General features: G+C 40.0%; 1 protein-coding gene across 1 annotated transcript in view; it reads left to right on the top strand.

The window, feature by feature from the left end:
- The first annotated feature begins 911 nt into the window (after positions 1 to 911).
- ppp1r3ab (protein phosphatase 1, regulatory subunit 3Ab) overlaps positions 912 to 16,217 on the top strand; it is a 59,364-nt gene continuing 44,058 nt past the window's right edge. The window contains exon 1 of the mRNA XM_060839813.1: positions 912 to 2,363. Coding sequence (XP_060695796.1) covers positions 1,576 to 2,363 — 788 coding nt within the window. The 5' untranslated portion in view covers positions 912 to 1,575. The remainder of the gene's footprint in view (positions 2,364 to 16,217) is intronic.

The following is a 16,217-nucleotide window of genomic DNA, read 5'->3' on the forward strand; positions in this document are numbered from 1 at the left end:
ACACTTCTGGAATCAAAGAACCAATGAGATGACACCAACTCCAACCATCTCTAAGTAGGTGACGATCCTTTCAAATGTTCTGGCTGGTTTGGTTGGCTAGATGGCAGAGTAACACTAACAGCACAGACTTGTGCCTGCTGTCTTTCTTTTCTCAGTCATAAAATCACAGCAGAAATTGTGGTTTGATGGTACTCAAATAATTAAGGATGTACCTGGAGAAGAAAAGCCCTTTAAAAAAAGGGATAAGGAACAAGACTAGGTAAAACCATATGGTCAATTGGGCCTGCTCCACCATTCTATATGATCATGGCTCGTGGTGGGTTTCAGCTTCACTTTCTCTTCTGCTCACCATGGTCTCTCGGTTCCCTCAGAGATATGACAAATGTAAGCTCAACCTTAAATATATTCAATAACGGGGCTTTCACAGCCCTCTGGGATAGGGAACTCAAAAAAGTTCACAACCCTTTGTATGAAGATATTTTTCCTCTCCAAAATAGATGATCAGCTTCAAACTCTGAGACAGTGCCTCTGTATTGTACATTTTGCTGTCAGGAGAAACAGTGCTTTTTTTTCAAAAAAATGAGCACAGAAGATACCAATTTCTCCCTCTTCATATTCTGTATGCATTTAAATTGAGGTTAAACATATTTAAAGAGTAAGTAGTTTAAGTGAACCCATGGTTTTCTTTTGCAAATATAACTCTTAATAATGTTGCATTTACTGTCTGTGCAGTATCAAACCAGAGTGTGTGAATCAATCCCCTCTAAGGAGTCTTGCTGTTTACTTTCAGAAGCAATTTGGGTTGACTCCAGATCTATATGGAAAATAGAAAATTCTGGAAATACCAGCAGGACTGTCGAGAGAGGAACAGACTGGGCTATTTCACCTCCTGCCCTACAATGCTGACAGCTTTCTCTTGACACAAACTCTGCAGATTTGTGGGAATGTTGCATCTTGTAAACTTTTCTGTCGCACTACACAGTGATAATGTCTTTGAAACACCATATTTTCTTAATCCTAATTGAAAGCATTGCCAGAACGTTGCCTGCGCGGACGCAGTTCTAATGAAAGATCATCGACCAGCGTGTCCCTCTCTCCCTCTCCAAAGACTCAACCTGACCTGCTGAGCATTTGCAGCACCTTCGGTGAGCGAATACGTGATCCTATTTATGTTCAACAAAACAACTCAACTGAAGTAAAGATTTATCTGAAACGAGAATGCCTACTTTCCCAGTAAAGTGACAAAGCAAGCATTAAGTTCCTTTTTGAGACTGGCTTTCGTTAAATGCAGCAATGTCCCTTGTCCCTTCAATCTTTTCTCCTGTGTTATCTGTGCAAAGAGGCTTGGCTCAGCTTTCTGCGCTGTGTGGAGCCAAAACACAACGCTGATGTCAAGAGGAGCAAATCTTCCTGAAGGCAGGCGAGCATAGTTTACAAGTCAGTGGAGCTATTAATAGGCCTGAGTTCTTTTACAATGTCAACTGTAACCAAAGCCGTTGTGTTAAAGTGTGTTTGCCTGAAATATCTACAGCCAGTAGTTGAGAGGTCTTGCTTCGGTAAACTTTAGACACACTAATGGAGTCGGCGGATAAAGTCCCCAACCAGCATTTTGCAGTCAGTTTACTGGGTCTGCCAGCTGAAGATGATGTTTTTGCTGAGGACGAAGACGCGAATGAAATTTGGATCAAGCCAAAATCTTCCCCGCTTCCACGAAGACGGAGTTCTTCCTCAGACGAGGGCCCAGAACCTCCCCCGACCCCGAATCGAAAAGTTTCCTTTGCTGATGCATTTGGTCTCGAACTTGTGTCTGTCAGAGAATTTGACAAATGGGATTTGCCCACCGGCACACTGGGTGGGGAGCTGCCAGGTGATCGCTTGCCCCTTGAGGAATGTCTTTTACTCCCGCTGTTTGAACTCCCCTTCTCCCCTGACGACCTGATGCAGAAACTTTACAGTCAGAAAGTGGAACTGGAATCGACAGAGTTTCCTCCGGGAACAACCTGCATGAAGGGACTCATCCGTGTCTTGAACATATCGTATGAAAAGCTGGTGTATATCCGGATGACATTGAATCATTGGGAGAGTTACTATGACATTCTGGCTGATTATGTGGCTGATTCCTGTGATGGTGAGACTGACCAGTTTATATTCAAAATTTCACTGGTCCCCCCTTACCTGAAGGACGGGGCCAAAATCGAATTTGCAATTCGCTATGAAACGCCAGGTGCTGTTTACTGGGCAAACAACGATCATAAAAATTACGTGGTTTTATGCCACAAGAAAGGTGACCCCAACGCCAACGGAAAATCGCCAGAAGAACTCGATGATCGAAACTTAAAAAGCTGCCTAAAGACATCATACAGGTGAGGAGACTGGAAGTATGAGCCAGTGTACAGCCCTTAAATATTGCATCGCTTTGCAGACACTGGAAGGGTTAATCATGTTCACTGTTTCCGGGCTTTGTGGACTTTCAGATTCCAAACAACAGGAAAATGTTTTCTGTATATAAGCACATTCGAATTAACAAAATAATTCTTCCCAATTAAAATTGTTTCGTCCTAACTGGGGATGGGGATGCTCATTTAATTAATTTGAAAAATCACGCAGAAAATATTATTATTCCTCTCAATGATGATAGTTATACTTCCTGTGTTCTGACATGTCTTGCTGTGCTATCACTAATATGATGGAAACGTTCCTTTGGCATCATTGCTCTTTTTAACTCTTGCCCCGATCAGACACCACCTCAATTAGGTCACGTGTGTGTCACTGACGTAAACAGATTGGAGACAGCAATTCCAGTTTGACCTGTGATTGACACTGTGTTAGTTGATAGCAGTGACAGTGTTCAAATTGAGTTGGCCAGTGGCTGAAATTCTGCTCCTGATCACCATGGTCATTTCTGCTGGCTGTGTGAACACCCATAGAAATAGGGCAAAAGAAGCTTGAGGCTTTAGTACTGTCCCATCAAAATCTGTATTCAACTAACAATGTATACAAAGTAAAACAGGCTCCCTGGTCAACCAATTCATTTGCTGGTTTGGGGAAACTTACCATGCACAGACTGGGTTATGCTCCTTGCCTCCTATATTACCCTTTAACAAGTTATTCATAGAGTGTAAAGTGATTTGGACAATTCTGAACAATTTCAGAATAGAAGTGACAGAAAAGCAAATTGGGTGGAAGTTGAATTTTCTGGGATTTTCTGGAAGCTGGGATTTTCTGACAATCATAAATAAGTCTAATTTCTCTCTCAATGACACAGAACTGCTTGACTGAATAATTGCTTTGTAATTTTCAACCAGCCATCCGTCTTCTTCTCTGCACTGATTGGAGAGTAGTTTCTACTGGTGGCGGGCACGGTGGCACAGTGGTTAGCACTGCTGCCTCACAGCGCCTGAGACCCGGGTTCAGTTCCTGACTCAGGTGACTGACTGTGTGGAGTTTGCACGTTCTCCCCGTGTCTGCGTGGGTTTCCTCCGGGTGCTCCGGTTTCCTCCCACAGTCCAAAGATATGCAGGTCAGGTGAATTGGCCATGCTAAAATTGCCTGTAGTGTTAGGTAAGGGATAAATATAGGGGTATGGGTGGGTTGCGCTTCGGCAGGTCGGTGTGGATTTGTTGGGCCGAACGGCCTGTTTCCACACTGTAAGTAATCTAATCTAATCTACTATGATAACGCATGCTGACAAAAAAAATCTGTTGACAGTAAGAAGACATAAAAATCCATATTTCAAATTGTACCTTTCCTTATACTTGGTATTTGAATATTTATATATAGGTTATTTGCTTAGAACAAAGGACATTGCTCAAAGGGTTTGACCAATATACAGGATATCAGAGTATGCATTGGGTGGAAATGAAGTTATGTTGTCAGTGTCTTATTTACATTGGAGAAGCATGGACTGAGGATGGATACAATACAGGTTTTAAAATGATGAGACATTGGGATATATCTGATTTGTTTGGCTGTTTGAAACAGCAAGAGATGTTAACACTGGTAATCAAACATGCAGGATTACTATTAGCTCAGAGATGAGTGGGAAGGCACTTTTGTGGCCCAGGGCTTTGGGGAGAGGGATTTTTCTAAGTCATGCAGTTTTTAACATTACTGAATTCTTCCCTCTTTTCTCAGAGGACTGCAAGTCTTTGGAACTCGTTGCTACAAAGAGCAATGTAAACACCGTTCTTGTGTATATTTAAGGCTAAGATAGATTTTTGATCAGTAGGAGAATCAAGGGTTCCAGGGAAAGGGCAGGAAAGTGGACAGGAGGAATGTTGGATCAGCCATGATCTTGTTGAATAATGGAGCAGGCTCGAGTGGCTGAAAAGCCTACTCCTGTACATATTTCTTGTGGTCACATGCCTTGATTTAACGGAAGTTCTATTTTTAACCAGAGTTGACCAGGTTTCCCATTGTTCAACCATCAGACCAACACACAGCACCATCTGCTCATCTATTTTGCGAAAGCATGAACACAGATCACCAACCACCTCTCCCCCAACCCCAGTGATCAAATCCTTTCCATAATTGGACTCTTCCCCCTCCCCACTTAATCTGATTCCCTCTGCCATCAGCTCTCCTGACCACCATCATTTACCCAATGATCACTCCCACCACTCCCAATACCAATGTCCTCCCCTCCCACCCTAACACGCATTTGGTCTACCTGCAAATCACTCTCATCAGTTTATCCATTTTCCATTTGAAAGATCATAAATTAGTCTGCATATTCCAGGGAATATCATCTCAAGAAAACTTTTTCTGGCGTTGCATTTGCTTTGTCAGCCAATCATTGTAAATTGGTACCCTCTCATTCTCGATCCTTTGGAACCAATTTATTTTTATCCACAATGCATGTATCCCTCATGAGTCTGAGCATTTCAATTCAATTTCCTCTCAACCTCCAGCATGATGGTTCAGTGGTTAGCACCACAGCCTCACAGCGCCAGGAACCCGGGCTCAGTTCCAGCCTTGGGTGACTGTCTGTGTGGAGTTTGCACGTTCTCCCTGTGTCTGTGTGGGTTTCCTCCAGGTGCTCCGGTTTTCTCCCACAGTCCAAAGATGTGCAGGTCAGATGAATTGGCCATGCTAAATTGCCTATAATATTAGGTGCATTAGTCAGAGGGATATGGGCCTGGGTGGGTTATGCTTTAGAGAGTTGGTGTGGACTTGTTGGGCCGAAAGGCCTGCTTCCACATTGTAGGGAATCTAATCTAATCTAATCATATTCTCCCTTCTCCTGGGAAAATAATGCCAACTTCTCCAAACTGTCCACATAGTGGGAGTTCCTTATACATGGAACCATTCCTATGAGTCTTTCTGTACCATTTCTGAATACTGTCCATTCTTCCTAAAACAAGACACCTAGAATTGGACACTACCCAACTGAGGCTCAACCAGATGTTTTTAAAGATGCATTATAATTTCATTGTTTTCAAGCACAATGCTTCTATTTATTAAATCCAAAATCCTGTATGTTCTAACATTATAACCATTCTGTCAACTATAATGATTTGTGAACATATTCTCCCAAGTGTCTCTTGTTCAGCATCCATTTTAGTATCCTACTCTTTGGCTTATATTGCCTTTTAATTTTCTTATCAAAATGTATCACTTTACCTTATTTGTGTTAAATTTTATCAGTGACCGCAAGTCTATACATTACCTAGCCAACACCCTTTTTCATGCAAAAGTTATGTTCACAGTTCAGAATATTTCATGTCATGTGCAAATTTTGACAGATTGTGTCTCGTACACTATGTTTAAACAATTAAAATATACCAAGAGAAATAGAGGTCCAAGTACGAATACATGGGGGATTCAACTGTATACTTTTCTCTAGACAAACAATCATTAACCTCCTTTGTGTTTCTTGTCACTGTTCTGTTCAGCAAACTTTGCATCCACTCTGCCACTGTCTCTTTTACTCCATCAGACCTATCATTTGTCACTTTATCAAAGGTCTTTTGGAAGGTCATGTACATCACATTAAACGCTTCAGCCTTGTCAACCTTGCACCTCATAAAAAAAACTGAAAAATTGGTTAAATATGATTTGCTTTTAACAAATCCAGCTTTCTTTAATTAACCCACATATGTCCAAATGGCTGTTAGTTTTGTCCTGATCATTGTTTCTAATAGCTTTCCCACCATTGGTTAAATTAGCTGGTTTTTAGATGCTGGAAGTATCCCTACAAGCTCTTGTGAACTCGTGACATTCTTAATGATCTGAAACCACCTCTCTATTTCAGATATACCCTGTATTAGGATATTATGATCAGTACCTCCATAAGTCTCATCTTTATTTCCATCTGCATCCTCAGATGCATTCCTTCTGGTACTGGTGACTCATCAACTTCAAGGAAAGCTAAACTTTTTAATATCTCATCAAATACCTCAATCACTATCTGATTCTCTGTGATTAAAGCAATACCTTCTTTGCTAAATTTGCAAAGTATTCACTTAACAGTTCAGCTGTGGTCTCTGTATTTATCTGTAGATCCCATTTTGCATAGATTCTGTTTTTGTCTTCAGTCAGCCTTCTAACATCCTTTAACTTTTACTACTGACCTGCCTTTAAAATTTTGGATTCCCTTTAATGTTTGTGGCTGTTCTTTCCTCATTCACTTCCTTTTGTCTTTTAATTTATCTTCTCAAGTTCCCACTCAGCCAACAGTCTGTTAATCAGCTAGCTGTGGCTGGGAAACCAACTGAAAGAAAGTAAAACAAAGAACTGCGCATTCTAGAGGTCTGAAACAAATACTGAAATTGCTGGCAAAACTCAGCAGGTCTCTCAGCATCTGCGGAGAACAAGTAAAGTTAAACTTTCAAGTCTGGTGATTCTCCAGTTGTGATGAGGAGTTACCGGACTCAAAATGTTAACTTTGCTATCTTCCTACAAATGCTTCTGGAGCAACAAAGTTTTTGACATCAATTTTTGTTTTTGTTTGTGAAGAAAGTTAAAGATGGTGTCCAGATCTCAAAATAGCAATTGCTTTACCACTCCTGCCCCAATTTCTCCCTGCCTCAGAGCAAATATTTACTCATTTTGTGATTTAAAATTCCCTCCATCAAATTTATTTCCATCTGCATCCTCAGATGCATTCCTTCTGGTTCTGGTGACTCATCAACTTCAAGGAAAGCTAAACTTTTTAATATCTCATCTAATACCGCAATCACTATCTAATTCTCTGTGATTAAAGCAATACCTTTTGGTTGGTATTTCTAAGGTTAAATGCTATTAAGCATTCTTTTTAACAGCATTTTATCATCTTTGTAACAAACTTTAGAGAGATGTGATAGGAACAGTGATTAAAGTCATTTAAAAAGGGACCTTGACATGTTTCAGAATAGAGAAAATTGCTTCATTGCTTTAAGCAGTGGCAACATTATTGTTAAATGAATGTAAGAATAGAGGAAATAGGGCTACTGTTCGTATGGATGTTAAACACCAACACAAAATGGTTAGATTGAATGTCAATTTCCATGTTGTAACTTTTATATAATTCTATGATTTCGATAGAATTCTCATAGAATTCTTCTGAGCAGACAATTAGTTTTTATTCTCTTTAATTTTCAGCAGTGAGCATGATTAGAAGACTTATTTGAGTTAGGAAATTAAAAGACATGCAAATAAAAGAAAACATGTATGTGCTTTATATGTGATTCATACAGATCTGTGGCAGACAATAATACAATAACTGAAGACAAAACGTCTACTAAATATTAAAAGTATATCGAAGTGAAAAAAGCTTTCTTCAAAAGAAAGTAAAAACATTTCCAATGCTGAAAGCAATTAAAGACATTTAAAATATGTAGAGTGAGTAATTACAATTCAATCTTATTGATTACTGTAATGTGTGAATTAACTGGCAAAATCTAATATACATGTGTCAGTAAACCAGAAAAAAAATTGGCAAAATGGTCTAACATTTTTGGTAATCTGTTGATGTCTTTTTAGCCCAGCTTTTATCAGTAAAAGTCAAGTCTAACTCCTTGTGATTTGAAACAACTTGGTTTAAGTCTTTTCTACTTCCATTTCATGTTCACATTTTAAATGGTGCATGAATTCTCCTGTGCATAGAGTTAAAATGAGAAATTTAAACATGAGAATTAAAATCACATCAGGAGCTTAATAAACAGCTGGGTATTGCTTGTAATCAAATGCTAGTCTTGAATCATGTAAATGTAAATCACCAGATTTCTTTTAGAAAAAAGTGTTTTGGGATCCAGTTTATGGGTTACTGGATGTGTTTGAGGATTGTATATTTGTGAAGATAAGCTGTGTTTGAAGCTATGTTTCTCATAGCTCCCTACCAATGGAGTTTTCCTTGTGTCAACTCTCAGTGAATTATAGATTGATTACTTGATTAATCAGTAACTCCAATCTCACTGCATCATGCAATCAACAGCATGTGAGATGGTGGACTGGATTCACTTTGGTCTTTACATATAAGAATTGCTATGTTTGAAAGTTCCTAGTAAAAGTTGCATTGTAATTTACTGCGGATGTAAATTTCTATACAATATATTAAAGGCCATGCAAAAAGTGCAATCTTCCTGCAAGTGTAGCACTTTCTTAGAATCAAACATTTCTCATTACGTTATTATTATTTAATACTATTTTTATCTCAATTTCTTTTACGTGCCTATAGCTGACTCATTTTTCCTTCAAAGGTATTATAAGTTTATGCTAAATTATTTATAGTGTATTTACATTCCTTTCAGTGGATTGCTTGATATACAAATGAATTTCCTTTCAAGTAAATCTCTGTCATGTTTTTGGGTGAGGTAGAAATGTATTCACCTGGTATTCTAAAATCTCAAATTGTTTCTAAAAAAAATCCAATTCCTTTCTCCCACCATTCATTTCCTTAAAATTTATTAATTATTAACTGAGTTTTTTTCTTAATTAGTAACATTTAGAATATTAAAAACACGACTTACCTTTAATAGTGCCATAATGGCCTCAAAATGTTAATAATAGTGTTACAACAAGCTCCAATTTATAAGGGGCCTAATATTGGGTGTTAAAAGCATATGACTGTTTCCGGAGTCAGGTCACATTTGGGTGGAAAATAGGGTTCAAGGTGGAGAAATGAAACAGAAATTTGGCAGAGCCTGCAAATAATGACCTTCATTGTCCCGATGTTCAGTTAGAGCTACTTTTATGTATCACTGACTTGACATCAGAGTAGATGTGAAGACAAGTTGAAGTGAGATGATGGATAAGTTGGAGCTGGGAATAGAATTCCTTAGTGTATGCTGAGGTGCAAGTAGCAACATGGCCAATGGACTTTAAATGAAATCTGCTTTCATGACTAAAACAAATAATTTTTAGTAACCAAGCTTTTGGATGCCGTCTTAATTAAATACACAAATATTATCAATTGAAGGAGTGCAATAAGTAAGTTTTTTTTGTTTACTAAGTTGACAATATTTGCAAGGAATGTAGCAGAAAATATTCACTTTAATTTCAGTGGTTTGTTTTAAGGACTTGGATGTTAAATGTCATTTGTCAATTATAGAAGGATTTAATGAGATTCTCATACAGTAGTAATGTCCCCACCTCTGGCTCAGGAGAACTGAGTTCAGATATGAGCAGAGATATCTTTGAGTAAGTTAACTTTTTTTAAATCACAGACAAATTTCATATAGTCAGCTTGTTCCTCAGGTTTGCGTTGTAGCTTACATCAATTTGTAACTAAGATGAAAGAATATTTTTGCTATATGCTGATGTTAAGTCAAGGGATAAGCCCTCCTGCTTAATTGAAAACCAGAAACACGGAAAAGATTAATCTGTAAAACTTTGAGTGACCAAGAACTATTTAAAGTAAAAATTTACAACTTTATTTCTGAAAGTATAAGAGAGAATAATTAACTCAACTATTTACATCTCCTTTCTCTAATCTATCGTTATCTTCTCTTCTATAATACTAGCCTGATAAAACACCCAATTAAGATTTCCAGGAAAATTCAAATTTTTCTGTAAATTTGACCAGCCAGTGGTTGAATCTTCTCTTTATCTTCGTCCGTAGATTGGCTCTCTAGGTCAGTGTTGAGGTTTTTCTCTGTGCAAACTCCTTCTCTAGACAGGTACATCTCAGAGAGTTGTGACTAACAGTCTATAGCTGTTGGTTTGGTGGCAGTTCTTCTCCCAACTGTTCAATTTTCCCCAGTCTTATACCCAAAAAACATCGGATTGTGTCATTGGCTTTTAAAATTGTCAGTATGCTCAATTCAAACTTGATTGGAATTTGGTATTTTTCAGGGTATAATTTAAACTGACTGACCTAATTCAAATCTCTTTTGTCCTTCCCAGGCAACTCGCTACCACAGTAGCTAGAGCTCATGTTACTCTGTGTGCCTTATTGAGAACACTTGGTGCTGTCATTGCTAGCTTTTAGTCTTTTAAAGGTATAGTACGAGTAAAAAATGAGGTCTGCAGATGCTGGAGATCACAGCTGCAAATGTGTTGCTGGTCAAAGCACAGCAGGTTAGGCAGCATCTCAGGAATAGAGAATTCGACGTTTCGAGCATAAGCCCTTCATACACCCACATCTTCATAATACTGAATTAATAGGGCTTTCTCAATTTTTTTACGTTAAATGTAAGCATTAAGATCTTACAGTTTATTGGAAGGGATCATTTGGCTCAATTAGCTGGACAGCTGGTGTGCAATACAGAGTAAAGCTATCAGCGTGGGTTTAATTCCTATACCAGCTGTGGTGACCCTTGGGTAAAATCACCATTAGTTATCTCTCTCAGTGGAGCCCAGTGATTTGGAGGGACCATGGTGTCTTACCATTTAGGGACTAATTTGAAATGTTCAGTTCATTACTTTAATCATCCAAATTAAGTTCAGCATTTTAAAGGTATGGTAACCATTCTTCTTTTGGAATGTTAGATGGAACATAGAAATCTACAGCAAAGAAAGAGGCCATTTGGCTCATCATGTTTGTGCGAGCATTTTGAAAGAGCAGTTTTACTTAGACCTGCTTTTTTGTCTGCAAATCTGGCAATACCTCATGGTCAACCATCTATGCAACACCCTTCTAAAATTATTCAGGGAGCCAACCTCTAATACCTTTTCAGGTAGAGCATTCAGATCCTCACAACTCTCTAAATGAAAAGAAATTCTAATTTCCTTGCTAAATCTGTTGTCAATATTTATGAATCTATGACCTTAAGTTAATACCCATTACCCATTAACCATTTATTCACTATTTATTTCACCAAAATCTCTCACAATTTTGAAAGCATCTTTTAGTCCAGAGAACTCCACAGAATTGATTTCTGGGTTAGGGTTTACCTTATGGGGAGAATTTAGGCACTTTAAGCCAATATCCATTGGAGTCAGAAGAAACATAATATCTGAAGGGGACTTCACAGGATAAGTTCTGAAAGGATGCTTCACCTTGTAGGAGAAATTGGAACTGGGGACAGAGTTAAGAATAAGTGGTCTCCTATTTAAAGTGAAGTTGAAGGACCTTTTCTCCCTGAGAGCCATATGTCAGTGAAAGTCACTTTCCTGGAGAATGGTGGAGGCAGGATCATTGAGTGTCAGAGGGAGATTGATTCCTTTGTTAGTCAAAAACGTATGGATATTGAGTGTCAGCAGGAAAGTGGATTTGAGGGACAATCAGATCAGCCATGATCTTTTTTGAATGGTGGACCGACAATCTAGATTAGATTCCCTACAGTGTGGAAACAAGCCCTTCAGCCCAACCAGTCCACACCGACCCTCTGAAGAGTAACCCACCCAGATCCATTTCCTTCTGACTAATGCATCTAACCAAGGGCAATTTAGCATAGCCAATTCACCTGACTTACACATCTTAGGACTGTGGGAGGAAACTGGAGCACCCGGAGGAAACCCACGCAAAGAATGTGCAAACTCCACACAGACAGTCGCCCGAAGCTGGGATTGAACCGGATCCTGGTGCAGTGAGGCAGCGGTGCTAACCACTGAGCCACCATACCACCCCACTTCTGTTCCTATTTGGTGTGTATTCATTAAGCCACGTTGTAGCAGTCCCTGTTTCACAGAGATCAATCCTGACTTTTCCAAACCCTCCATATAACTTAAATCTTTATCGCATCTTGTTGGACAAAAAATAGAAAGTAGTAATACAGGGGTCATTTCTGATTTGACAATCTATAACTAGCAGCATCTGTGCTTGGATGTCTGCTACTTACCATTTATATCTATAACTTGAATGAGAGAGTAGGTGTAGCACATCCAGGTTTACAGACAATATAGAGTTGTGTGGGAAAGTTTGCTAAGAGGAGGATACAAAGGGACTGCGAAAGAATATACTCAATTGAAATTATTGAGCAAGAACATAGCAATTGGGATATCATTTGGGGCAATCGTGCAGTTATTCATTTTGGATAAAAAAATAGAAAAGCAGAATTTTGAGTTAGCTTTTATTACAAAAGGATTGAAGTATAGATGTAAAGAGTCTTACTACAATTGTTTAGAGCCATGGTGAGACCACATATTAAGAACTTATATTGTTGTGGTATCATCTTACCAAAAGAAGGATTAAACTTGTCTAAGAGGAAGCATTATAAGGATTCACTAGACTGATTACTAGAATGATGGAATAGTCATATAAGGTGAGATCACGTAGACTAGGCCTTGAGTTTCAAAGGTTGAGAGGTGATCTCATTATAAATCATAACATTTTAAAGGGGCACAAGCTAAATACTAGGGGTTTGTGTCCCCTAACATGAGGATGAAGAACAATGGGAACACAGTTTCAGAATAACATGTCAACCATTTAGGACTGACACAAAGAAATATATTTTAATACATTGATTGTACGTTTTTGCAATTTGTTACACTAGACACCTGTGAGTGCTTAGTTTTTGAGTGCATATACATGTCACCATTAAGAAAAATAAATTCTGGGACTCAGCAAGATGGCAGCGATTCTGTAGAGTTGCTGTGGACAGCTCTGCCTAACAGCCAAGGCACACCGGTGTTTTTTGCCATCCCTGGCCAACTTATGTGGTGAAACTATTAGTTTAAAACCTTACAGGACACATATTTGTTAATATTTGGAGTGGAAAGGATGCCAAAGGGAAAAGGAGCAAGCAAACAGCAGCAGGGAGGACACTCCCCTGCAGCACCTACAACACCAGAGCTGCAGCAGCAGCACCCTCTCCTGATCCCCCCCCCCCGGCCAGGGGACCTGACAGACTCTCAGGAATTGGCTGCGGTAATGGAGAGACTTACCTTGAAAGTTGCGGCTGCGATTGAGGAAATCTGTGGGGAGATTCGTGCCCAGGTCCAACCTATTGCATCCATGCTGCAGAAGCATGAACAGGAGATCCAGGGCCTCGGGGAGAGGCTGGAGGAGGTGGAGGGTCGAACTAAGGCCTCGGAAGCTGCGATGGAGTCTTCATCCAGTTGGATCCAGGTGATGGAGCGAGAGGTGCGGGCCTTGCGAGACCATATCGATGACCTCGAAAATCGAGGTCAGAGGATAAATCTCCCAATTGTCGGGCTCCCTGAAGGTGAGCACCCAGTCAGCTTCTTTAAAAACTGGCTGCTGAAGTTTTTGGGCCTTCACATCGAGTCCAGCCAGCTTCATATTGAAAGGGTATATTGGGTTACAGTGCACAGGTCAGGGCCAGTGCAGCGTCCCCGTCTGATCCTAGTGCACCTGCACTCATATAAGGACATGCAAAAAGACATAGAAGCCTCCAGATCCCTGGGAAAAGATCCACAGGCACTGCTGTACAAAGGGTCAAAAGTCATGTTTTTCCAGGATTTTTCAGCAGCTGTAATCCGAAAGAGGAAGTCCTTCGATGAAGTTAAAAAGATGCTGAGGAACCTGGGCATCCAGTACTCCATGAGATACCCTGCAGTATTTTGTTTCAGCCATGAGGAATCAGTTTATACATTTGACTCGGTGGATAAGGCTAAAACTTTGTGGACACTTTAAAATAGACGGATTGGCCTGAAGAATATGGTTAATGTTTGTTCTCTTTTCTATTTTTCCCCATGTTTTCCCTTCCTTTTTTTATATTCCTTTCTTTCTCCCTAATAATTTCCTTTTTGGAAAGGAGGGAAAAGACTTTGGAATAAGTTGTTTCTTTTTTTTAATAACTGGATTTTCTGATGGGAAATTTAGTGGATGTTCTTTGTTGTCTCTCTCCCTTTTTTTTGTTTGTTCTGCTTCTCTTTCAGTCACAAGTAGGGGTGTCATGAAGCCAGGGATGGGTGGAGTGCTCATCCTGATTTTGTCTTTTGATTTAAGGATCATCTCCTTGTTTTTTTCTGGCCTAAGGCTGGGGCACAGTCCAGGTTTGAAGGAGCTGTGAAAGAGAGGATGGGTAGGATGAATGCCCCCTATGGGCAGGGGAAAGAATCTTCCATTCAAGGTTCTATTGTTGATTTTCTTTGTAGTTTTTTGGTCGTAATAGTTGTTTATAGTTATGGTAGAGTAGTTTTTTATATATATAGTTTTTCGATTCTATGAATCTTTATTTAATTATGCTCGGTGCTTTGTAAGCAGGGTTCTCCCTCAGAGGGGTTCAAGGGTGTCTGAAAGAGGATATGGCGAAGTGTGTTATTAAATGGTGCACCTAGAACATTAAGGGAAGTCATTCACCTGTTAAACAGAAAAAAAAGTGCTTTCTAGCCTTAAGAGGGAAAGGGTTGATATAGCTTTGTTGCAGGAAACCCATCTTGATGATGGGGAAACCTGAACTACAGCAGGAGGGTTACGAGCGGGTATTCTTTTTATCCTTTACGACTAAAAGTAGGGGAGTGGTGGTACTTATCCAGAAAAATCTTCCGTTCACGTTATTAGAGCAGGTGAAGAATGAGCAGGGACGGCTTGTGATATTTAAAGCCATGATACATGGGGAGGAATATGGCATTTTAAACGTCTACTGTCCTCCGGCGCATCCCCTCAAATGTTTGATTAGTGCTTTCTCTAAGTTGAGTGCTTTGGAACATGACACATTATTATAGGTGGGGGGGGATTTTAATTGTCTTTTGGATCCGACAGTGGACAGGATGCCTTGTGGACCCCCAACTATTTCTTCGCAGGCCAAGCAGGTGATTGACTTATGCGAGGAGTTGGGGCTGGCAGATATTTGGGGATGTCTTCACCCTACCGGCAGGGACTTCACCTTTTTGTCAAACCCACATAAATGTCACACGAGGATTGACCACTTTTTGGCTCCCTCGGCCATTCTGGGTTCAATTATGAGTTGTAAAATTGGGAATATAGCTATCTCTGATCACGAGGCTGTTCGAATATGGGGATAGGCCAGGGAAGTATTTAGCATACCTGACTAGGAAAAAGCGTGCTCCCCAATCCATTACTGCAGAGACAGTGCCGGGGTCCTGAAATGCGATGCTAAAAAGTTCAATGAGGTTTTTCAGAGCTTTTACTCTGAATTATATCGGTGTGAACGTTGCGAAGACAGGAGTGCTAAAATGGAGACCTTTTTTTAAGAACCTGGACCTTCCAGGGGTAACCTTGGAACAGGCCTCTCTCCTTAATACAGGAAATACAGGAGACTGCTAGGCAACGTCAGAGTGGGAAAGCACCTGGCCCTGATGGTCTTTATAAGGAGTTTATAGGGATTCTGTCAGGACCAATGTTGGAGATGTACAATCACTCCTATACGCATGAATGCCTACCACCATCTTTGAGAGAAGCTAATATTTCCTTAATTCTTAAGAAGGGGAAGGTCCTGAGAAGTGTGCCTCATACAGGCCTATCTCTCTATTAACTTCAGACTTCAAGATCCTGTCCAAGATCCTGGCGCTGAGATTGGAAAGGGTGTTGCCCCATATTATTAAAGAGAACCAGATAGGCTTTATAAGGGGCCATAGGTCCTCTAATAATATTAGAAGGTTGCTGAATATGGTCCAAGTTTGTCAGCAATGATTGATTCAGGGTTTGGTGATTTCCTTAGATGCAGAGAAAGCATTTGACTGGGTGGAATGCCCGTATCTTTTTTATGTCTTAGAACAGTTTGGGTTGGGTGGGGTCTTTGCTCGATGGGTGGAGGTTTTATATCGCCACCCTCTGGCCACAGTCATCACCAATGGGGTGAAGTCTGGGAATTTTGCGATTGGCAAGGCTGCCCCCTCTCACCGTTGTTGTTTACATTGGTGATAGAACAGTTGGTAGAGGCTACTCGTCAGAGCATCCACATAACCGCTTCGGAAGTGGGATCGAGGGC

This window comes from Hemiscyllium ocellatum, chromosome 19 (genome assembly GCF_020745735.1).
Source record: "Hemiscyllium ocellatum isolate sHemOce1 chromosome 19, sHemOce1.pat.X.cur, whole genome shotgun sequence".
NCBI classification, from domain to species: Eukaryota; Metazoa; Chordata; class Chondrichthyes; order Orectolobiformes; family Hemiscylliidae; genus Hemiscyllium; species Hemiscyllium ocellatum.